General features: G+C 42.7%; 1 protein-coding gene across 2 annotated transcripts in view; it reads left to right on the forward strand.

Moving 5' to 3' along the window:
- Positions 1–25,740, forward strand: part of LOC138651471 (tetraspanin-4-like) — a 127,703-nt gene that overhangs the window by 51,436 nt on the left and 50,527 nt on the right. Inside the window, exons 2-5 of one of the 2 annotated variants that reach the window (XM_069741706.1) lie at positions 9,640–9,719; positions 20,577–20,768; positions 21,374–21,448; positions 22,523–22,624. In XM_069741706.1, coding sequence (XP_069597807.1) covers positions 9,651–9,719; positions 20,577–20,768; positions 21,374–21,448; positions 22,523–22,624 — 438 coding nt within the window. In that variant the 5' untranslated portion in view covers positions 9,640–9,650. Of the gene's footprint in view, positions 1–9,334; positions 9,720–20,576; positions 20,769–21,373; positions 21,449–22,522; positions 22,625–25,740 lie in introns of those variants that run through there. The other variant, XM_069741705.1, reaches the window with a different exon arrangement.

Consider the following 25,740-nt stretch of genomic DNA (forward strand, 5'->3'; position numbering starts at 1 on the left):
ATGGCAGCTGCACATACTATTATACAGTCGTATGACCGTTGATATCATAATATTCCAGTCAATATACCACTTGGTCACATATTCAGTAGGATTTTTCCCCTTCTAATATGTAATATGACTCAACACCACCTTCTGTAATGGAAATACACGTGTCAACTTTACCCCTGATCTATGTATTTCAAGTGACTTTGATTGGTTCTTTCTTCCACCAGCATTATAATGGTAAAATGTCTCTGTGATTTATCCCAGACCATCATAGGATAGAGACAGAGACTTTCTTTGCTGTCAAGACTCATAAAGTATGTGATTCCTGCTTCCTCCATGTTTTAACAAGGAAAGCCTGTGAGTCTTGTTTCTTCTACCCACACATAGAGAAAGCCCATGATTACTTTTTCCCCACCCACTCATAGAAAAATCCGTGATTCCTTTTTTCTTACACACTCATAGAAAAAGCCCACAAGTCCTGCTTCCCCCCACTAATAAAGAAAGCCTGTGAGTCCTGCTTCCACTGCTCTCTTAGAGAAAGCCCGTGAGTCCTGCTTCCCCCCACTAATAAAGAAAGCCTATGAGTCCTGCTTCCTCCACCCACTCATAGAGAGAGCCTGTGAGTCCTGCTTCCTCCACCCACTCATAGAGAGAGCCTGTGAGTCCTGCTTCCTCCACCCACTCATAGAGAGAGCCTGTGAGTCCTGCTTCCTCCGCCCTCTCGTAGAGAAAGCCTGTGAGTCCTGCTTCCTCCGCCCTCTCGTAGAGAGAGCCTGTGAGTCCTGCTTCCTCCACCCACTCATAGAGAGAGCCTGTGAGTCCTGCTTCCTCCGCCCTCTCGTAGAGAAAGCCTGTGAGTCCTGCTTCCTCCGCCCTCTCGTAGAGAGAGCCTGTGAGTCCTGCTTCCTCCACCCACTCATAGAGAGAGCCTGTGAGTCCTGCTTCCACTGCTCTCTTAGAGAAAGCCCGTGAGTCCTGCTTCCTCCGCCCACTCATAGAGAAAGCCTGTGAGTCCTGCTTCCTCCACCCACTCATAGAGAGAGCCTGTGAGTCCTGCTTCCTCCGCCCTCTCATAGAGAGAGCCTGTGAGTCCTTCTTCCCGCACACTAATAGAGAACGCCTGTGAGTCCAGCTTCCCACACCCACTTATAGAGAACGCCTGTGAATGCTGCTTCTCCTACCCACTTATAGAGAAAGCCTGTAAGTCCTGCTTCTTCTACCCACTCATAGAGAGAGCCTGTGAGTCCTGCTTCCTCCGCCCTCTCATAGAGAAAGCCTGAGAGTCCTTCTTCCCGCACCCACTTATAGAGAACGCCTGTGAATCCTGCTTCTCCTACCCGCTTATAGAGAAAGCCTGTGAGTTCTGGTTCTCCTTCCCTCTTATAGAGAAAGCCTGTGAGTCCTGCTCCTGGTCCACCCACTAATACAGAAAGCCTGTGAGTCCTGCTGCTCCTGCCCCCTTATACAGAAAGACTGATAGTCCTATTTCCACCCTTACTGATAAAGTGTGTGAGTTTCCCCGCCAAAAATTCTTTATTACAAAAAGCCTGTGAGTCCTGCTTTTCTTCTTCTGCTCATTCATAGATAAAGCCTGTGAGTCTTACTTTTTTTGCCTGATCATATTGAAAGAATGTTAATTTTGCTCCCCGTGCCCCTTATTTGAGGAAGTCTATGAGTCTTGTTTCTCCAAACCACCTGTGAGTCCTACTTTCTTTGTCCCTCCTAACGGAGAAAAACCTGTGAATCCTGCTGTTTCTGCTCACTCACAGCGAAAGCCTATGACCCAAGAGCTGGCTCCCTCTGTGAGTGATGGAGTGGGCACCCAAGCAAGAGCCACATGCAGTTTTATAAATGGCTCTCACTGAGGGCTAAAATGATGGTGTTTGGCTGCTAATGGAAATTTTGACCGCATCAAACTGCGGTGATTTTACCATAAACATATGTTCACCTGCAAGGGATTCATTTTAGATCCAAAAGAACAGATTCTTTTTGGTGAGCATAGCCAATTGATCCAGCTCATCACTACTGAGTCTTACGTCCTTCGCCCTTTTATTGAGAAAGCCTGTGAGTCCTGCATCCTCTCCCACCTATCGAGAAAGCCTGTGAGTCTTTTTATGCTCCCCCCACTTTTAACGAAAGTCTGTGAGTCCTGTTTTCAATGAGCCTGTCAGTCCTGTTTTCCATGAGCCTGTGAGCCCTGCTTTCCATGAGCCTGTGAGTTCTGTTTTCCATAAGCTTTTAAGTCCTGTTTTCCATATGCTTGTGAGTCCTGTTTTCCAGGAACACGTGGGCCTTGTTTTCCATAAGCCTGTGAGTCCTGTTTTCTATGAGCCTGTGAGTCCTGTTTTCCATAAGCCTGTGAGTCCTGTTTTCCATGAGCCTATGAGTCCTGTTTTTTTATGAGCCTGTGAGTCCTGTTTTCCATAAGACTGTGAGTCCTGTTTTCCATAAGCCTGTGAGTCCTGTTTTCCATGAGTTTTAAGTCCTGTTTTCCATATGCTTGTGAGTCCTGTTTTCCAGGAACACGTGGGCCTTGTTTTCCATAAGCCTGTGAGTCCTATTTTCTATGAGCCTGTGAGTCCTGTTTTCCATAAGCCTGTGAGTTCTGTTTTCCATGAGCCTATGAGTCCTGTTTTTTATGAGCCTGTGAGTCCTCTTTTCTATGAGCCTGTGAGTCCAGTTTTCCATGAGTTTTTAAAACCTGTTTACCATATGCTTGTGAGTCCTGTTTTCCAGGAGCATGTGGGTCCTATTTTAAAGAAGCATGTGGGCCCTGTTTTCCATAAGCCTATGAGTCCTCTTTTCCATGAGCCTGTGAGTCTTGTTTTCCATGAGCCGTCTTGGCAACATTCTGTTTATAAGAAAATATTAAATTAAATCATCGGAAACTAATGCAATCGTCTGACGGGTCTCAAGGAAGATGGTAGAGGAGTTAGTGGCCTTACTGAATATGCAAAGTCTACACTCATATCCAGACCCCAATAGGACCTCGACAATGGAAGAAATGTGGATCTAAGGAACTTTTTTTTAATTGAGTTCATCTGCAAACCACAAGATCTGTTTGGCTAACCTGGAGTCTGAAGGTCCACTTCCCAAGAAGGTCAGGAGGTCTCTGGAGGTCACATCATTGATCCTAACCCTAAGACATGGATTTCTATGTCTGGAATTTCACATGTCCTACAGATGTGCTGCAGACATCTACATGGTCACGTACATACAGTTAGCTGTCCTGCTACTCATTCCAACCCATTAATATCTCATTCGTCCAATGAAAACAGAACCTCGCGGACAATTCAGGGAATGTTGGTCAGAATACGGGAGAATAAATATTTATATGGAGACAAGCTCGTCACCTGCAGGTGGGATATGTCCAAGCCGGCCTAGTAAAGAAACCATTGCTCAGCTTGACGTTGCCGCGGCTGGTTCTCATTCCCTGGATAATATCTCCGTCAGTAATAGGAGTTTATATTGGCATTTATTACGCTGCAACGGAGAGAAGAGTCTGTCAGCCAGTTTGTAAAACTAATACCAGATTATAACAATGAATGTTAATAACGCTATTCGTCTTTTCCTGGGTAAATTAAAATAAACACCTCCCGAGATGGATCACCCAGTACGTCACCACGGAAGGAATGAACAAAAAACAAGCAAGGATTTGATATCGTCCTTGGAGTGCTTCTTTATACAAGCGGTACGATTTTGGTTACTTTTTTTGGCCAACCATTAATGTTCTAGGTCGGGGTTAAATTGGACGGGGAGTTTCACCATTTTTCAAAACCAATGGTGTCAATCCAAATTAGATTAAAGTTGATAAAAAGGACGATTTCTACCATAATGATCATTCTTTAGGGGAAATCTTACAAAAAGTGATAATTTATCCACCGTCATCTGCCATCTTGCCTTTCTTTGAACATCCGTCAACATTTATGGCTGGTTTGAATGACTGTAGATGTCAATATTGGTCAATATGCATAAGATGCTGCTACGAAATGATCATTCACCAGATGATCATTTATTCGACAGTTGTTCAACCATCAACCCACATCTCACTAAATCGTTTGGCCACCATTAGGGTCTAGAGAAATCCAGGAACCTGGGAACCAGGTGTCCTCTTTTGATAACTTTATTAGTACATAGAAAAACAACGTTTTGGCCTTTCAGGGCCTTTATCAAGTCATAAAGAAAGAGAAATATGCATTTATGACTTGATGAAGGCCCTGTCCTGCCGAAAGGTTGTGATTTTTCTGTACTAGTAAAGTTATTGAAGGAGGACGTCTGGTGCCTTGATTCCTAAATTTCTCAGTATTGCTACAAGCTTGTGGAGGGTTACACTGGACTCATCTAGTGTAAGTACACCTTTTGATCTGCCCATATACCTACTACGCTATCTGCCCTAACTACCCCATACAGTTTTCAATGGGGAGAGAGGAATAGGTTGTTGCTATCGACCCCAGATGACTGCTTATCACCTATGTAGACAAAAAGAAGGGTAAAGTATCAAGAGTAATTCATTATTCCTGATCCTTCTCTCTTCCGGGAGGTGTCCACACATCGAAATTTATCCTAAGGGCTCATGCCGACATCTATGCAAATCGGTCCAATCTCGGACCAAGGACAGGCCGCTGCTCTCCCGACCCAAGAGTCACAGCCTCATCAGAATATTTAACACCAAAATAAAAAAAAAGTAAAAATGGCAGAATTGCTGTTTTATGGCAGAAATGGTGAAAAAAAAGACTCAAAATCGTAATGGTAAAAAAGACAGCAAAAAAAAACCAAGACTCGATACAACTCTATCGAAAAATGAAAAAAGTTATAGCTCGTGAACACGAGTAGGAAAAATAGTAAAGCAAAGAGGGCGCCATTCAAGGGCCCACCAAAACCTGCAAACAAAAAATAACGTAACTGATACTATTCAAGTATTGAGGCTGGCAACGTAAAACAAGTGGTGGAAGTGGTGGCCTCTCTATCCCCCGCTAATGAGGTCATTGTAACCCTCCGACATTGCAGCACAAAATGCGTTAGTCAGGAGGAGCGTGATGCATCAAGAGCCTTCACTCTCCTACTTTTGGGATTTACAGGGACAGATGATAATTTACATAGCGGCCCATATTGCGTCTGTCACCTTCCATCTGTCTGTGATTGTAGGATGGCAGCCCCACAATGGAGCAGCTGACCCTATGGCTGTGCAAGATTTTTTTTTTTGCTGCTTTTTCCGTCAAAAGTCCAAGTTGCTGCATTGCAGTGCAGGGTGACATCCCAGCCTTGCACTCAGCTCCACTTTCTTTTGAGTATCTTTTTTTTTCCATGTATATATACAGGAGCCTTCCCGGCTGCCTGCGTCTCTTCCCATCTGTCCCAGTTATCCGCTCTAACCCACACTCTCTCCTCTCGGAATAGATTCTTCTTCTCTCCCCATATCCACTTTGATGTCTCTCCAATTCCCTCATCCGCTGCTCCCTCCTCTCACATCCATGAGCCTCTCTGTGCCTTGACTACCAATATTTCCCCCCTTGTCCTCTTTCCCCCACGTTCCTTTTACCTCGGTGCCTCGTAAGGATCAACATCACAAGCCGTCGGCGCTGGAAGGATTTTTTTATTTTATTTTTTTTAATCATTTTTCTTTTCCTCGATACATCGTTGATGTTGCACAGATTCCTGCGGATCTTATAATCGGAATTCTTTTTTTTTTTTCCTAATTGCTAATAATGGGATTCACGAGCCTACCGATGAGATGCATCTGGAAAGTGCATTTGGACTGTACAGAGCTCCCTGAAGATTTCAACCGCTGAGAGCTGGAGGGTCTGAAAGCAAACTCCAAGAGAAAAAAGAGGAAAGTGGTTATTTGCTGAGAATGCAGAACAGACAATGAAAAAGATCCTCTGACGACAAGAAAATCCATCCAAGATGCATACTGTTACTGCAACCCTTGCCTGCAATTCCGCTCTGCATCCCGTCTCCTCGTCTCAGCCCCCTGTAGGGTTTCTCTCCATTAATATTTTTCATTGATTGCAACTCTCGATCTTTTTTTCTTCTTTGCATGGTCTTAAAGGACGTCTACTTAGAACTTGCTCAATTTAGAAGTATCCTACAGCTTCTAAAATGTGACTATTTCTTTTACATCTGCAATGTACCAGGCATAACCTTGGTGATCCCAACGTGAGGAGCAAAGCTTTCATTTCAGAGGGTCTGCTTGTCCCCCTGGAGCTGACAAAGGACTATGCGGACACCTCTGCGGAGAACATGAGCTGGTACCCCTCTAAGAAATGATGTTCTTTTGAAAGAACCTACAAGAAGAAGACCACACTTTAAAAATTGGCACCCCACCATGATGTTCTATTGAAAGAACCTACAAGAAGAAGACCACACTTTAAAAATTGGCACCCCACCATGATGTTCTATTGAAAGAACCTACAAGAAGAAGACCGCACTTTAAAAATTGGCACCCCACCGAGAATCCTCTTACACATGAGGACCATCCACACATGGAGGAGTTTATCCATCAAGTGCTTCATCATGAATATCTAAACAGTGGAAGCTAAATGAGGAGCACACTGGGAAAACACAACCTCCTCACCTCTTCCCTATCCATCATGTCTTGCTTCTCGACTTCTCATGTTCTTTGACTTTCTTCACAACTTTAGTTCTGCTTTGGAAACTCCTTCTTGGTTTTGTTTTTTTTTCTCTTTATCACCCTCTTTTATCTCAATTAACCTCCTACAACTTTGGATGTTTAATTACCGTAACGTCTTCTCCTTATTAGTTGGACAATAGCTTCCTCCAACCACGAATGGTCGTATAGTTTTAAAGTATAAGGGTTTTTTTGTTTAGTTTTAGGCATAAAGTTTTGTGCATATTAATAACCTTGTCTTCTAGTGTCATAGTCCTACAAACCGTAAGTCTTTTTGATTAGTTTTCATATCTTTTCTTATTTCCCGAGAGATCCATATTTTACAGCTTGTAGAATGTCTTCATAGAAAGATATTTTTGCATATGTATCTTTTTGGATATTAGTGGTCTTCGGTCTAGAGTTATGTTGGAGCACCATCATCCAAAATTGTATCCTGCATGAATTATTTTATTTTTAGTTTATTTTTTTGGTTCCTTCCTCTACACTTAGTTTTGGAGAGTTACATTAGATCTTTTGGGGTTCCTTCCTCTACACTTAGTTTTGGAGGGTTACATTAGATCTTTTGGGGTTCCTTCCTCTACACTTAGTTTTGGAGGGTTACATTAGATCTTTTGGGTTTCCTTCCTCTACACTTAGTTTTGGAGGGTTACATTAGATCTTTTGGGGTTCCTTCCTCTACACTTAGTTTTGGAGGGTTACATTAGATCTTTTGGGGTTCCTTCCTCTACACTTAGTTTTGCAGGGTTACATTAGATCTTTTGGGGTTCCTTCCACTACACTTAGTTTTGGAAGGTTACATTAGATCTTTTGGGGTTCCTTCCTCTACACTTAGTTTTGGAGGGTTACATTAGATCTTTTGGGGTTCTTTCCACTACACTTAGTTTTGGAGGGTTACATTAGATCTTTTGGGGTTCCTTCCTCTACACTTAGTTTTTGAGGGTTACATTAGATCTTTTGGGGTTCCTTCCACTACACTTAGTTTTGGAGGGTTACATTAGATTTTTTGGGGTTCTTTCCACTACATTTAGTTTTGGAGGGTTGCCTTAGATCTTTTGAGGTTCTTTTCTGTACACTTGGTTCTGGAGGGTTACATTAGATCTTTTGGAGTTCCTTCCTCTACACTTAGTTTTGGAGGGTTACATTAGATCTTTTGGAGTTCCTTCCCGTACACTTAGTTTTGGAGGGTTACATTAGATCTTTTGAGGTTCTTTTCTGTACACTTGGTTCTGGAGGGTTACATTAGATCTTTTGGAGTTCCTTCCTCTACACTTAGTTTTGGAGGGTTACATTAGATCTTTTGGAGTTCCTTCCCGTACACTTAGTTTTGGAGGGTTACATTAGATCTTTTGAGGTTCTTTTCTGTACACTTGGTTCTGGAGGGTTACATTAGATCTTTTGGGGTTCCTTCCTCTACACTTAGTTTTGGAGGGTTACATTAGATCTTTTGGAGTTCCTTCCTCTACACTTAGTTTTGGAGGGTTACCTTAGATCGTTTGAGGTTCTTTTCTGTACACTTGGTTCTGGAGGGTTACATTAGATCTTTTGGAGTTCCTTCCCGTACACTTAGTTTTGGAGGGTTACATTAGATCTGCCAGGAACTCTGTAAGGGGCAAGAATATCTTTACATACTTCCTGCCAAGGACCTACATGGGGGGCATACCCCACTGAGGATCTCAATTGTTCATTGTTAGACATTTCTAAAGGGCAGATTTATCAACTTTAGCATATAGAGGAGGGATACTGAATGTTAATATGACATTTTTTTGTTCCTTTTCCGGAGCTCAGTTTTTTTAGAATTATGGGTAAGCTCGGAATCAGCTTTATCAGCTTTTAAGTAGTTTCTGCTGACATTTTAACTGGAGCCGCTCGGAAATTAAAAGATGCGATAATAGATATCTGCTCTTCTTTGTTTGTTGTTTATGACCATCTGGTTATCTCTTCCTGGCTGTCCCGTGGAGCTGTGCCATTGATCTAAAAGGGTCATGTTGAATGTGGATGTCTCTGCTTCCACTTTGACCTATGAGGAAACAAGATAACAGCAGTAAAATAGAAAAAGTTAATAGGAGCTAAACTCTGTGATCTATTTTTTTTTAGGCAGGGAAGCTTTGTGTTTCCCTTGAAGGCTTCATCAAAGGTCCAGCATAACCTCTTCCCCTATGATGAAACCTGCGAAACCTTCATTGTATTTCTTAGCATTGCTTAACTATTTCTCAAAGTATTTTTGTACTTTTTGACTTCCCTTTGCATCTAATACTTGTAACAGATAACATGAAAGTAGGCCCAGGGGTATGTGGAAACCGAAAACTCTAATTAGTGTGGGCTGTCAACCACCAAGCAGGGGGTGAACTACAAACTAGTGTAGGAGATCAAAGGCGGTAATGATTAGAATTTGATCATATTTAATACAGGAATGTTATTTCTCCTCTTTCGGTGGTAACCTAAATATATTCACTTTTCCAATATGTATAATTCATGGCTCTCTTCCCTTAAAGCGTAAGCTTCCTGACGCAGACAGAACTCGACGATGTGGAGCGCTGACTCCTTTCCGGCGTTCTCTGTACATTACTTGCTGGATTTTTTTTCCCCGAAATATATACCGTATATATATTTTTTGGACAAAAATCATGTTCAGGAGCCGTAACATTCTTATAGGAACTCCTGGTCTGGATATATAGAAGAAAAAAAAATGGAAATAAGTGTTTCTATATAATTACAAGGGAAAAGCTCAGCTATTGTGGACTGTGCCGTGGACTGAAACTTAAGAGATTTTTCTACAGTAGGATTTTAGCCTAAAGCAGAGACAATGCAAACGTCCAGTAGCGATGACCCCAGCTACAGTCAGAGCTCTCCACCCCGGGGTCGGAGAGCTCGATGGAAAGGAGTCTACAGGGGCCGATGGGGGGTTGCGGACAGCTGTTCCTTCAGCGGGGTACAGTCTAATCCAGAAGAGCAAACATCGGGGGAGACCAAAAAGGAGAACAGAGTTATTGTCCTGTATCTGGATCTCTCTTTTCTTTTGCTTTTAGAACTCAAGAAAATGAGTATGACGCGTGGGTGCCTACTCTGCATCAAAATCACCATGTTCATCTTCAACCTCATCTTCTGGGTGAGTAAATATTCACAACGGTTATACTATTAAAATATATTTATGGAATGTAAGTTATTAAACTGTGGCTGTCCTTTCACATAGAACCTGTAGAAAAACATAATTTTGCTGTCCTTGTCCCCCACGACAAGATAAAACTGCTTTTTGTTCACCTGCCAGTCTATTATGTGCAGGAACTGTTCTGAGTCTCATGCTCTGCAACTTGCCATACACTCTTTTTGAATAGCCGCATCCTTTATGTTAGCATTCTACCAGCACTATTAGTGATGGAACTTTTTTTTCCTCATCACTTGCCAATAAGCATTGCATCTGCTTTTATGAAATGGCTTACCTCCACCAAACTGAAAACCTGTCCTGACAGACAGGAGAGCAGGAGTAAAGAGACAAAAAAAGCACCCCACTTCCTGTACAGGGACAAATACCTGCCCACCACTTCCTGTACAGAGACAAAGATCCACCCCCACTTCCTGTACAGAAACAAAGAAACACCCCCACTTCCTGTACAAAAAAGACCCGCCCCCACTTCCTGTACAGGGACAAATACCTGCCCACCACTTCCTGTACAGAGACAAAGATCCACCCCCACTTCCTGTACAGAAACAAAGAAACACCCCCACTTCCTGTACAAAAAAAGACCCGCCCCCACTTCCTGTACAGGGACAAATACCTGCCCACCACTTCTTGGTCAGAGACAAAGATCCACCCCCACTTCCTGTACAGAAACAAAGAAACACCCCCACTTCCTGTACAAAAAAAGACCCGCCCCCACTTCCTGTACAGGGACAAATACCTGCCCACCACTTCCTGTACAGAGACAAAGATCCACCCCCACTTCCTGTACAGAAACAAAGAAACACCCCCACTTCCTGTACAAAAAAGACCCGCCCCCACTTCCTGTACAGGGACAAATACCTGCCCACCACTTCCTGTACAGAAACAAAGAAACACCCCCACTTCCTGTACAAAAAAAGACCCGCCCCCACTTCCTGTACAGGGACAAATACCTACCTGCCACTTCCTGTACAGAGACAAAGATCCACCCCCACTTCCAGTGCAGAAATTATATGAAAGATTAAATGAATGATGATGAAGATTAAATGAAAATTTATATGCACCTTAAAATAATACATACAAAGAAAGCAAAAAAAAAAGCAAAGCATCAAAAAGAATAAGTGGCCACGCAGACTCTTTCCATTCATTTCTATGGGAATTTCAAAAATGGACACGGAGGATGCTTAGCTTTTTCTTTGGAACTCCCATAGAAGTAAATACACAGTCGAGTATGCCCAACCACTTCTCCATTCCCAGCGGCCATGAGATGGAGCATCATTCTCAAGAACGTTCCGTGTCTCAGAGGTAAGAGGGTCATCTATGGGACATTTATGGCTTTTTTTATGGATACATTTTAAGTATCCATGATGGAAGGTCTGATGAACCCCATAGAAGTCTATAGGGTCCGCAAAAAAATTCAGTGTACAAATCTCTCCCCATTCAAGTCTTTTGAAGTTACAGAAAGAGTTGAGTGAATCACAAACTCAAGGTTTTGTAATAAAATAATTTCCTTCTCCAGAAAGTTTTAATATTTCACATAAAACCTTAAATTCAATGTAACCAATGAAACAAAAGAAATTGGTTAATTATAATCTGCCAATACAAATACTGAGCGGTCGGAATGTTCAAAGACGAATGGTCCCGTTGCTTTACGATATTTTCATGCACAGCCTCTCAATTAACATGCAGGGTATGTAATCGCGGTGTGGTGGGCGGCTCTAATTATATCATGCCGGGAAACATTGAAAAAAGGGTTCATTTAAGAAAAAAAAGAAGGAAAATACTGATTACTAGGAAATCAGCGCCACATCGCTAAAGCTGTATATAGAGGTGTTATCAGTCATTGTACAGGAGGAGGAGGTGAGCTGTGACATCACCTATTGTGAATGGTGGATCCTGTGTTATCTACAGTATATAGAGGTGTTATCAGTCATTGTACAGGAGGAGGAGGTGAGCTGTGACATCACCTATTGTGAATGGTGGATCCTGTGTTATCTACAGTATATAGAGGTGTTATCAGTCATTGTACAGGAGGAGGAGGAGGTGAGCTGTGGCATCACCTATTGTGAATGGTGGATTCTGTGTTATCTACTGTATATAGAGGTGTTATCAGTCATTGTACAGGAGGAGGAGGAGGATGTGAGCTGTGACATCACCTATTGTGAATGGTGGATCCTGTGTTATCTACTGTATATAGAGGTGTTATCAGTCATTGTACAGGAGGAGGAGGTGAGCTGTGACATCACCTATTGTGAATGGTGGATCCTGTTATCTACTGTATATAGAGGTGTTATCAGTCATTGTACAGGAGGAGGAGGTGAGCTGTGACATCACCTATTGTGAATGGTGGATCCTGTGTTATCTACTGTATATAAAGTTGTTATCAGTCTTTGTACAGGAGGGGGAGGTGAGCTGTGACATCACCTATTGTGAATGGTGGATCCTGTTATCTACTGTATATAGAGGTGTTATCAGTCATTGTACAGGAGGAGGAGGTGAGCTGTGACATCATCTATTGTGAATGGTGGTTCCTGTGTTATCTACTGTATATAGAGGTGTTATCAGTCATTGTACAGGAGGAGGAGGTGAGCTGTGACATCGCCTATAGTGAATGGTGGATCCTGCATTATCTACTGTATATAGAGGTGTTATCAGTCATTGTACAGGAGGAGATGAGCTGTGATATCACCTATTGTGAATGGTGGATCCTGCGTTATCTACTGTATATAGAGGTGTTATCAGTCATTGTACAGGAGGAGGAGGTGAGCTGTGACATCACCTATTGTGAATGGTGGATCCTGGGTTATCTACTGTATATAGAGGTGTTATCAGTCATTGTACAGGAAGAGGAGGAGGTGAGCTGTGGCATCACCTATTGTGAATGGTGGATCCTGTGTTATCTACTGTATATAGAGGTGCTATCAGTCATTGTACAGGAAGAGGAGGAGGTGAGCTGTGACATCACCTATTGTGAATGGTGGATCCTGTTATCTACTGTATATAGAGGTGTTATCAGTCATTGTACAGGAGGAGGAGGTGAGCTGTGACATCACCTATTGTGAATGGTGGTTCCTGTGTTATCTACTGTATATAGAGGTGTTATCAGTCATTGTACAGGAGGAGGAGAAGGTGAGCTGTGACATCACCTATTGTGAATGGTGGATCCTGTGTTATCTACTGTATATAGAGGTGCTATCAGTCATTGTACAGGAGGAGGAGGTGAGCTGTGACATCACCTATTGTGAATGGTGGATCCTGTGTTATCTACTGTATATAGAGGTGCTATCAGTCATTGTACAGGAGGAGGAGGTGAGCTGTGACATCATCTATTGTGAATGGTGGATCCTGTGTTATCTACTGTATATAGAGGTGTTATCAGTCATTGTACAGGAGGAGGAGGTGAGCTGTGACATCACCTATTGTGAATGGTGGATTCTGTGTTATCTACTGTATATAGAGGTGCTATCAGTCATTGTACAGGAGGAGGAGGTGAGCTGTGACATCATCTATTGTGAATGGTGGATCCTGTGTTATGCACTGTATATAGAGGTGTTATCAGTCATTGTACAGGAGGAGGAGGAGGTGAGCTGTGACATCACCTATTGTGAATGGCGGATCCTGTGTTGTCTACTGTATATAGAGGTGTTATCAGTCATTGTACAGGAGGAGGAGGTGAGCTGTGACATCATCTATTGTGAATGGTGGATCCTGTGTTATCTACTGTATATAGAGGTGTTATCAATCATTGTACAGGAGGAGGAGGTAAGCTGTGACATCACCTATTGTGAATCGTGGATCCTGTGTTATCTACTGTATATAGAGGTGTTATTATCAGTCATTGTACAGGAGGAGGTGAGCTGTGATATCACCTATCGTGAATGGTGGATCCTGTGTTATCTACTGTATATAGATGTGTTATTATCAGTCATTGTACAGGAGGAGGTGAGCTGTGACATCACCTATTGTGAATGGTGGATCCTGTGTTATTTACTGTATATAGAGGTGTTATCAGTCATTGTACAGGAAGAGGAGGTGAGCTGTGACATCACCTATTGTGAATGGTGGATCCTGTTCTATCTACTGTATATAGAGGTGTTATCAGTCATTGTACAGGAGGAGGAGGTGAGCTGTGACATCACCTATTGTGAATTGTGGATCCTGTGTTATCTACTGTATATAGAGGTGTTATCAGTCATTGTACAGGAGGAGGAGGAGGTGAGCTGTGATATCATCTATTGTGAATGGTGGATCCTGTTCTATCTACTGTATATAGAGGTGTTATCAGTCATTGTACAGGAGGAGGAGGTGAGCTGTGACATCACCTATTGTGAATTGTGGATCCTGTGTTATCTACTGTATATAGAGGTGTTATCAGTCATTGTACAGGAGGAGGAGGAGGTGAGCTGTGATATCATCTATTGTGAATGGTGGATCCTGTATCATCTACTGTATATAGAGGTGTTATCAGTCATTGTATAGGAGGAGGAGGAGGTGAGCTGTGACATCACCTATTGTGAATGCTAGATTCTGTGTCGTTTACTGAATATAAACATGTTAGCTTTCATTGTAATGCTGTCTGGGATGATAATGAAAATGCCAAAAAGTCTTCTATCTATCGAAAATTATTTAGTAATTAGGCCAAGTGACCAATGTGAAAATTGCAAGATTTCCGCTTGTTTGTTTTTAATACAAACTGATATGAGAAATGAAAAAAAATATATAAAATGTAAAAAATAAATCATGTAGCAAAAAAACCTGATTTAAGCTAGATATTTTCTGTTGATACTTTCCCTTGAAGGAGAATGTCCTGTGTGTTGCTCCCTGATTTCAGAGATGCCTACTTATTCTGGAATGGCGGGAGAGGACTAATACTTTCATTAAGGCTACCTTTGCGATTAGCAGGTCCTGAGCTTTGTCATCTTCCTACATTGTTATTGACAATCTAACAACCGCTTTAGCTCTTGGGGGAGTTCGGCTTGAAGAGTGAGTGGGTGAAAACAGCTGCAAACACATCAAGTCATGGAAACCAAACGTCTCTTTCATTTGATGATTTTTGAAGATGGAGGAAAGCTCAGGAGCACAGCCCTTTAATGTTGACTATAAAATATTTCCCCTTTAAAGCACATCTTCAGCACCTATTATTTCTGTATTGCTTGTTTTCATGTTACATTGTAGGAAAAAAATCTTGACTTCAAACCATCAATAAGCATGTTATTTGCTACTAGGTAATATTATTTTTAGTAGTAGTACTATGTATCTCTAGTACTTTGAGGACACAAGGGTGCTGTGAATAGGCTGAAGGACTAATTGGCTCATTAACATTTTTATATTCTCTGGGGATCATTATAATGTATTTCTAGTACTTTGAGTGAACAAGGGTGCTGTGAATAGGTGGCAGAGCTAATTGGCTCGTTATCCCTTTTATATCCTCTGGGAATCATAATTATGTATCTCTAGTACTTTGAGTGCACAAGGGTGCTGAGAATAGGCTGCAGGAATAATTGGCTCATTTACCATTTTATATCCTCTGGGAATCATTATTATGTATCTCTAGTACTTTGAGTGCACAAGGGTGCTGTGAACAAGTTGCAGAGCTAATTGGCTCATTACTCCTTTTATAGCCTTTGGGGGTGAATGTTATGTATCTCTAGTACTTTGAGTGCACAAGGGTGCTGTGAACAAGTTGCAGAGCTAATTGGCTCATTACTCCTTTTATAGCCTTTGGGGGTGAATGTTATGTATCTCTAGTACTTTGAATGCACAAGAGTGCTGTAAACAAGTTGCAGAGCTAATTGGCTCATTAACCCTTTTATATCCTTTGGAGTTCATCATTGTGTTTCTCTAGTACTTTGAGTGCACAAGGGTGCTGTGAACAAGCTGCAGGGTTAACTGGCTCATTAATCCTTTTATATCCTTTGAGGTTCATTAATATGTATTCTCTGGGGATCATTATTATGTATTTCTAGTACTTTGAGTGCACAGGGGTGATGCGAATAGGCTGCAGAGCTAATTGGCTCATTATCCCTTTTATATCCTCTGGGAATCATAATTATGTATCTCTAGTACTTTGAGTGCACAAGGGTGCTGTGAACAAGTTGCAGAGCTAATTGGCTCATTAACCCTTTTATATCCTTTGGAGTTCATCATTATGTTTCTCTAGTACTTTGAGTGCACAAGGGTGCTGTGAACAAGCTGCAGGGCTTACCGCCTCATTAATCCTTTTATATCCTTTGAGGTTCATTAATATGTATGGCTAGTACTTTGAGTGCTCAAGGGTGCTGTGAACAGGCTGCAGAGGTAATTGGCTCCTTAACCCTTTATATCGACTGGGGGTCAGTATTATGTATCTCTAGTACTTTGAGTGCACAGGGGTGTTGTGAATTGGCTATAGAGATAATTGGCTTGTTAAATCTTTTATATCCACTGGGAAGGGGGCTGTTACAAATTTTGCATTGGAGTACGAAATCTTAAAAGGGGTATATAAAAACCCTTTATAATGGGTGTATATATATATATATATAAAGTTTTACCCACTGTTCTCCATTAGTTTTCATCTCTCCTGCTCTGAAGCTAAACAGTTCCCGCCACCTTTACTTCCTGTTATAGCAATGATGTCACTATTCAGGGGAGGTGTGTCTAAAGCAGCCAATCACAGGCTGTTACAGGTCACTGTTGTAGCCAGTGATTGGCTGTAGTGATCACATGTCTCTGTGTCAAGCAGTCATTGCTGCAGCAGGAAGTAAAGTCTGGTGGAGGACTTACCATCATCAGAAGGAAAATTTTGGGGGTGAGACTGTTGAAATGAGTAGGGTTTCTTTTTTTTATAATTATTATTCCCTATTCTGAGCATTTTGTAAAAATGTTGCGCTTGCCAGATAACCCCTTTAAGTTCCACCTCTGAGCATAAAAGGGTCTGTTAACGACTGCCAGACCTTTTTTTTTATATTTCCTTTCCGGCTATATACCATATGATTCCCCGTTCTCTCTCTGCATAATGAGAATAATAAATTTTTCCTTTCCCGACATGTATTCACTTTAGGTGCAGCCTCCCTTTAATTATCCCCTCTTTTTTAGGAGGAGCGTTATAGTTAACTATGCAAAATAGCAACAACAAAAAAAAATAAATAACAGAAACTAAAATAAAATTTGCTGCTCCTAAATTTTAAAGCCGCAAAAGAAAGATGGTTTAAAAGCCCCTTAGTAATGGCTTTTTTCCTTGAAATAATCACCAGGCAGTCATTATAAAATATTGGAAATGGCGCCGGAAGGCTGATTAGAATTACTGTTCGCGGCGCTGGAAGCTCGATAGGTGTTTATTAAGTTTACTGTGTGTTCACCGAAGCATGAAATTCACAGCAATACCCTTCAAGCTCTGCATACATTTTGCTGAACATAATTTTTATGATTGCCGCTGGTCTTTGGGGCATAAATTGGCACAAAGCTGCTGTGTGTGTGTAGAAGCTCGGGTAGAATACATGTGCATGTTAGGATCCTGCAGCGGTAGAGCTACTGGGGTATCGAGAGCCATTGCCCCCAAGTCCCGGGGGAGCCTCTGCCGCACAAGATGCCACCATTACATGTGGTATACGCTAGGTGTGGCCCTATTTCAGATTCGGCCTTCGGACGGGCACCTCCAGCTTTATTTGGCCCCTGGGGTCAACAGAGTCCCATTCAGCTCCTCTGCCTTTTAGTTATTACCATTTTTGGGGGGGCATATTACTTTCTGATCTCTTTTTATTATTTTTTTTGAGGAGATTAAGTAACCAAAAAACAGTAGGGATGAACGGACCTGTGGAAGTTCGAGTTCGTCTGGTTCGACTGAACTTTAGTCCAAGGTTCAGTTCAGGTGCCAGAACTATACCTGAACTTGGACCTGAACCTGAGCCCCATAGAACTCAATAGGGACCTGAACTTTGGAGCTGGAAAATCTCTTTCTCTTCCCTGTCTCCTCTCTCCATTCCCTTTCTTTCCTCTCCCTCCCTTCTCCCTCTCTCCCCTCCCTATCCCATCCCTCTCTCTATCCCTTTCCCCTACCTCCCTCTCCCTCCTTTCTCCCCTGCCTCCCTTCCCCCTCTCTCTCCCCCTCTTCCTCCTCCTTCTCCCTCCTCCCTATCCCATCCCTCTCTCTCTCCACTCCCTATTTCTCCTCCCTCTCTCCCTTCCCTCTCCTTCCTCCCTCCCTCTCTATCCCCCTCTCTCTCCCTCCTCCCTATCCCATCCCTCTCTCTCCACCCCCTCACCCTCCTCCCTATCTCTCCTCCCTCTCTCCCCTGCCTCTCTCTCACCTTCATCTTTCTGTCGCTCTTGAGTCGCCCCGCGGGCTAGGGGTACTCGGTACCAGGTCCGGTGTTCACAGGGGACGTCACGGTTGCTGCGACCCGGTCCGTGACTCAGGGCGCCCATGTAAAAGGGAAAGGTCTTTAAGGGGAATGTTCGTGACGCCACCTGTGGTATTCGGTCAGGGTGACAGACGCTGCTTTAAGGGGTCCGCTGGGGTGATGGAATGGCAGCTAGATGGTATACCTTCCCACAGGTGAAGTGTGTCACCAGGGCTTCCCAAAGTGTAGATGGTGTCATGGTGAGAGGCGCAGAGAAAAAAAGAGGACACAGGATTGCAGGCTCTTTACCTTTACTGAAGACTTCAGCATCCACAGTCCAGAGCACCAGATCACAGGGCAGGCAGAGTCCGGCTGGTTTGGAGGCAAATCCAGAGTCTCCTTGTCCAGGTGGAAATCAGTAGCCTTCTTCTTGCGCTGCGGTGGTGTAGTTCCTTACTGCCTATGTCTTCACATAAGGGTCTCACAGATGCGATGTTTCGCTCTCTCTGTCCCCCATTTGGATAGGACAATACCCGTATGACTGGTGGACTGGTGACTTGAGCCTGTTTATAGGGTCTCTTAGATAACTCGGCTCTGTAGGTGCCACCGTGCCTCCTGGGTATTGGTGCGGACTGGTAACCTGCAATTAGCTGTCCTGCCGGTCTCTGAAATAAGGCGTAGCGGTCCTTACTCCCTCGGTGTTCCGGCTACCGGGATGTAGCGCCTCAGAAGGAGACAGCTTGAGCGGGGGCTGGTCCCCTCCTGGTATCCTCTCCTTTGCTTCCTCTCCTTACACGCTCACTGAAATACAGTTCTGCCTTTCAATGTCTCTTCCCGGGAGCTGCAGCTCTGAGGGCATGCACAGCTCCTTTAACCTTCCATCCTCCTCAGACTCTGGTCTAGAACTGACTAACTTTCCCTACAGGCTACCAGTTATATATATGGGGAGTGACCTAAGAAATAGGAGCAGGAGCTCCCCCTGGTGGTCTGGAGTGTGAAATGTGTTGCATGTTTGTGGTACCTGGATGCGGTTATCCTTCTTTGCCTCCAAACGTAGCATCACTCTCCCTTAGAGGAAAGCAGTACCACTGCGACGCCTTGGGCGCAGCACTCTCTCTCCCCTCCCTCTCCCCTCTGTCTCTCTCTGCTCGCCCTCTCTCATTTTTTCTCTCCCCTCCCTCTTCTCTTTCTCCCCTTCCTGTCTCCCCACCTTCTCTCTCTCACCTCCCTTTTCTCTGACTCTCTCTCCCCCCTTCCTGTCCCATCTGTCTCTCTACCCTCTGTCTCTCTCCTTTCCCTTTCTCCCCTCCCTCTCTCTCTAGTTTTTTCTCCTCTTCCTTTCCCCTCTCTCCTCTTTCTCCCCTCTCTCCCACCTCCCTCTTTCCCTCACTCTCTCCCCTCCATCCCTCTCTCTCTCCCCTACCTCTCTCCCCTCTGTCTCTCTCTGCCCTCCATCTCTCTCCTTTCCCTCTATCTCTCTCCTCCCTCTCATTTTCTTTCTCCCTTCTCTCTCTCTCCCCTTCCTCCTCTCTCTTTCTCTCTCCCCTCCCTCCCTCTTTCTCCCCCCTCCCCCCTGAACTGTAAAATGGACTTCTAGGAGAAATCATATCTATAAAAAAAACAGCAATTCTGATATTTTAGTTTTACTTTTTATTTTGTCATTCCCTTGTTGGGATAACTATAATATTTTGCACAAGTCAATACCAAATATTTTCCTTTTATTTATTTTTGCTTTATTTACATTCTACAAATACTTTTTTTATTATTATTATTTTGTAAATATTTTAATTTTTTTTTAACATTTTTTTTTATTATGGGGACCTGAACCTGCCATTGCTTATACACTGCAGTACAGTACCATTGCAGCTCATTGTAGAATTACGGGGGCTTTCAGTAGGGTCCTGGCTGCCACAATACCGTCAGAACTGCATTTCCAACTGCTTAAATTCCGCTGCCACAATTGACCGTGGCATCTACGGGGGTTAGACTGACTCCGGGTGCAGTGCTTAGACTCGGGCATTGTGTGATGTACGGAGACCCAGATTAAGTGGGTTGTCCACCTCTGGGGACAATTTATATATTTTTTATTTAAATGCATGTATTTGGGGCTAACAAAACACAATTTTTGCAATTCAGTTTAATTGAAAATGGTGCACCGTATAGCTTTTGCAACCCTCTTTGTTTCTCTGCAAAATCAACTTTGATGTGGTCATAAATCAGCTAAAAGGAGCATAGAAAAAGATAGATACAAAGATTAGAAACTCTCTCCGCGGAGCTCACTGACAGATTCTCAGTTAACTCATTCTGGAGCCTGCAATAGACAGTGAGCAACAGAGGCTGCAGAAGGCAAACTTTAGTAAAATGTTTAATAAAACCCAATTACAAAAATGACTTTTAGCCCCATTTATTTAAGTACACGTCTGGTCTGTTATATAATTTATCCATGGGGGTGATTGACTTTCTGAGATTGTTTTTCTTTTTACCGCAGCTCGGAGGATGTGGGATTCTTGGAGTTGGAGTATGGTTGGCAGTCACCCAAGGAAAGTTTGCCACCCTCTCCATTTCTTTTCCGTCACTTTCTGCCGCCAGCCTCTTCATGGTGACCGGATCAGTGATAATGGTGGTGGGCTTCATCGGCTGCCTTGGTGCCGTGACGGAACACCGGTGTCTTTTGCTCACTGTAAGTATTTTTTTTTTTATCCAGTATCCTATCAGTCTATACTTTTGCCATCAATTAAAGGGGTTATGCAGGACTACAATATCGATGTCCTATCCTGAAGATTAATATCAGATTGGTGAGAATTTAATATTCGGCAACCGCATCGATGAGCTGATACCCGGCGCCAATGCCGAAAGTTCATGGTATATGGAATCAGAAAAGCTCTGCTCCATACACCGCATAGTGGCCATTCTTGGGTACTGCAGCTCAACTTCTATTCATTGCAAATACAGACGACATCTCATAAAATGAAGCATATCTGTAGGATTTGTCTTCTGTTTGTGATCGGTAGAAGTCTGGACCCTCGTGAAAATGAAGGAGGCGCTGCTGCACGGGGATTAGAGCGGGTGCAATGCTAAATCGGCATGGGGTCCTATGGTTTATTGAATGAAGAACATTCTCACTGCCCTACAATTTAGTATTCTGCCCTAGTATCTGCAATTCTGCGCTGTACAAAGTGCAAACATGGCAGATCCATAAGTGACTTTAATGTAACCCTTGTGATCATGATATAACGTGTGATACATACGGATGGATAAAAATGTCTCCTTTTGTCTCCCCGTCAGTTCTTCGTGGTGCTATTGATCATCTTCCTCCTGGAAATCATCAGCATGGTGCTATTCTTCACCTACAACGACAATGTGAGCGCTGAAACGTTTATTTCTGAAAAGAAATGACATTTTATGACCCTTGAAAAATCCATACGTGAAAGATCTCATTCAGCCGTCAAATTTACGAGATGTGACACGGCGGATAATATTGCGGGAAAAAAAATGGGGCTTATAAAAAGAGTTGCCAATATTTTTCACCCATTTAGCGTATCTCAGTCGTTCAGATGCCCGGAGGAAACGCTTTGACTTTATGAAATGATTCAACATTAGTTCTGCAAAATGTTAATCCGGTGCAGAAATTAGGGAATAAAACAGGCTCGGACTGGCCAACCGGAGAACCGGAGAATCCTCCGGTGGGCCGCTCTGAAGCAGTGCTGATGAGCAGTGCTATTATACTTGATTGCAGAAAAATGTATCATCTAATCATTCATTAAACAAGCTAGCCAAATTAATATTACATAGAAGCAAAGGGAAATTTGTGTACTGGGGGTAAAAGTTATTTTTGTATGTAGCTGAACAGTGGGCCCCAAGAATCAATATTACTGGTGGGCCTTTGCCAACCCCGACACTGGGCCCACATTGACCTTTGGCACTGGCGGACGCAGACAGGAAAGAGCCCCTATGCAAGGACAATATATGATTCCAACTGCCCTAGAGGTGGCAGTGGCCCCCTTACCTCTTGGGCCCCTGTATGGCTTTACCCTGCTTATCGCTGGGGGTCCAACAGCCAGGACTCCCACCAATCCTGAGGACAGGGCTCGGCAGCTCCACCTTGAATGCAGCAGAGGTACAAGTGCCTGACCGACTCTTTGTTAATTGTATATGGCACTGTGGCAGTTCCATAGTCAATGAATGCTCCATTCAATCACGGCTGCAGAGCCCCATTCTCTGGATTATCGGGGGTCCCATCTGTTATACCCCTGGAAATAAGCAATAGGGTTAACTTATTTTTTTTTTAAGGATAACCTTTTAAACCCCATCGAAAAGTGGGCACTTCATGGAAACATGTTCCTGAATAAAAAACTGCACGCGACTCACAATATTGGAAAGAACCTGCTCATGTCATATACTGAAGTGCACACTTTTTTATGCTTTCTTGCACAGTTCCACAAATATGCTCAAGAAGATCTAAAGAAAGGACTATCACTCTATCAGACAGAGGGAAATCTTGGCTTGACCAACGCGTGGGACATCGTACAGACGGAGGTATACGTTATCCTGACCACTACCATTGTGTACACATTGTGTGCTCTTGAGCTCCCTCTGGTGGCGGTTCTGTGCAGACAGAATTTTATCAGGAGTTCAGAATTCTTCTAGCGCTGTAGTATCTCGAATCAAAGTAACAAATCTCCTGCAGTCTGCCTTGGCAAATCTTTAATAAATCTCAAGGCAAATATGAAATATGGACGCCATAAAAATCCAATTCTCTGAAGCTCTCCAGCACATCTGTTCTGAGTAAATCTATATAGAATAAAAACAATCAGTCGTGGCTGTTCTAGAAGACAAACTCAGAGCCGCCGTACGCTTTGATCCATTATTCTCGTCTTGTCGGAGAGCTCTTGTCATATAATTTGTGGTTAACAAATCCCACTAATCCCCCATTGAACCGAATGGTGATGTATTGGAGCTTGTGGGTCGTCTGTAATCAGATAGGACGGGGAATGCGAAATGAATAATATTGAAATAAATCGAAGACGCGGAGAAGGCTGATACGCTTTGTAAATGCTTTATGACTGTGCGTAGCGGTGCGGACGGGCCGCGATGATGTGCTCCGGTGCTGCACCCGCAGTGCTTTGCATATCTGCTGCTTAAGATAGAATTGATGGCAGTGAAACGGCCGACAAGTCCTATAGGAAGGACATAATGAGTATATGAAATATTGTAATTTCAGATAAAGAATAAGAGCGTAACACGGAATAAATGATATAACGAACCCTCAGAGTAGAGTAGTTAAAGGGATTTTACTGTTTCGGCAAACCTCTCTTCCAAGGTTGCAGTTTGTTTAAAAATTTGAACAAACTGTGCTTCACTCATCCTTCTCAGGTCCGGGGTCTGTTATTGTACTGTCGACCCGATCACTGAGCTTTAGTGGCTCTTCCAGAATAGACAGCACAAGCCGCTGAGGTCAGTGATTGGCTTCAGCGCTGCTGAGCAGCATCAATGCTCAACCCTTGGACGGGGAATGTTTTATTTTGCAGCCTCGGGTTTTCGAAAATTGGAAAATTCCTGTAATGGAGAACTCCTAATTACACAGCATAAATAATACCGCCATATATTTCCCAAATACCAACGCTATACAGAAGCCTATAAATCCCAGTGTATTAAAAAATAAAAACTGTGCTCCTCTCCTCCTTCACAGGGCCTTCAGTCCAGCACATACAGCTGCGGCCTCCCCATCCTTAGTTTCCCCGCACCCCAGGGAGGGTTAGTGCCTTCATACCTGCAGATCGAGGAACAGGACGGAGGAGATATAATTGCTCCCATTCCAATTACAGTCTCTTGTAGGCATATTGTGCTCAGTGACTAGAAAGCGATTTCTTTCCTTCCAACTGCTGTGGTTATAAATTAGGGAGCAAGCTTGGAGTGGAAACCCAATTTAATGGAAGATTTAGTACTTACAGCACATAATAGTGCCACATGGAGCTTTGCCAACCATAGCATGCCATGTATAACTTATACAACGTATAGTGCCAAAATAACAATGATAAACAACAAACAGAAAGCTGTATACGGCACATACAATACCACCATACAGTGCACAGATAAAGCTATATACAGCACATACAATACCACCATACAGTGCACAAATAACAAAGCTATATACAGCACATACAATACCACCATACAGTGCACAGATAACAAAGCTATATACAGCACATACAATACCTCCATACAGTGCACAGATAACAAAGCTATATACAGCACATACAATACCTCCATACAGTGCACAAGTAACAAAGCTATATACAGCATATACAATGCCACCATACAGTGCACAGATAACAAAGCTATATACAGCACATACAATACCTCCATACAGTGCAAATAACAAAGCTATATACAGCACATACAATACCACCATACAGTGCACAGATAACAAAGCTATATACAGCACATACATTACCACCATACAGTGCACAGATAACAAAGCTATATACAGCACATACAATACCACCATACAGTGCACAGATAACAAAGCTATATACAGCACATACAATACCTCCATACAGTGCACAAATAACAAAGCTATATACAGCACATACAATACCACCATACAGTGCACAAATAACAAAGCTATATACAGCACATACAATACCACCATACAGTGCACAAATAACAAAGCTATATACAGCACATACAATACCTCCATACAGTGCACAGATAAAGCTATATACAGCACATACAATACCTCCATACAGTGCACAGATAACAAAGCTATATACAGCACATACAATACCACCATACAGTGCACATATAACAAAGCTATATACAGCACATACAATACCTCCATACAGTGCACATATAACAAAGCTATATACAGCACATACAATACCTCCATACAGTGCAGAAATAACAAAGCTATATACAGCACATACAATACCACCATACAGTGCACAGATAACAAAGCTATATACAGCACATACAATACCTCCATACAGTGCACATATAACAAAGCTATATACAGCACATACAATACCTCCATACAGTGCACATATAACAAAGCTATATACAGCACATACAATACCTCCATACAGTGCACATATAACAAAGCTATATACAGCACATACAATACCTCCATACAGTGCACATATAACAAAGCTATATACAGCACATACAATACCTCCATACAGTGCAGAAATAACAAAGCTATATACAGCACATACAATACCACCATACAGTGCACAGATAACAAAGCTATATACAGCACATACAATACCTCCATACAGTGCACAGATAACAAAGCTATATACAGCACATACAATACCACCATACAGTGCACATATAACAAAGCTATATACAGCACATACAATACCACCATACAGTGTACAGATAACAAAGCTATATACAGCACATACAATACCTCCATACAGTGCACATATAACAAAGCTATATACAGCACATACAATACCTCCATACAGTGCAGAAATAACAAAGCTATATACAGCACATACAATACCACCATACAGTGCACAGATAACAAAGCTATATACAGCACATACAATACCTCCATACAGTGCACAGATAACAAAGCTATATACAGCACATACAATACCACCATACAGTGCACATATAACAAAGCTATATACAGCACATACAATACC

Source organism: Ranitomeya imitator, chromosome 10 (genome assembly GCF_032444005.1).
Source record: "Ranitomeya imitator isolate aRanImi1 chromosome 10, aRanImi1.pri, whole genome shotgun sequence".
Lineage (NCBI taxonomy): Eukaryota > Metazoa > Chordata > Amphibia > Anura > Dendrobatidae > Ranitomeya > Ranitomeya imitator.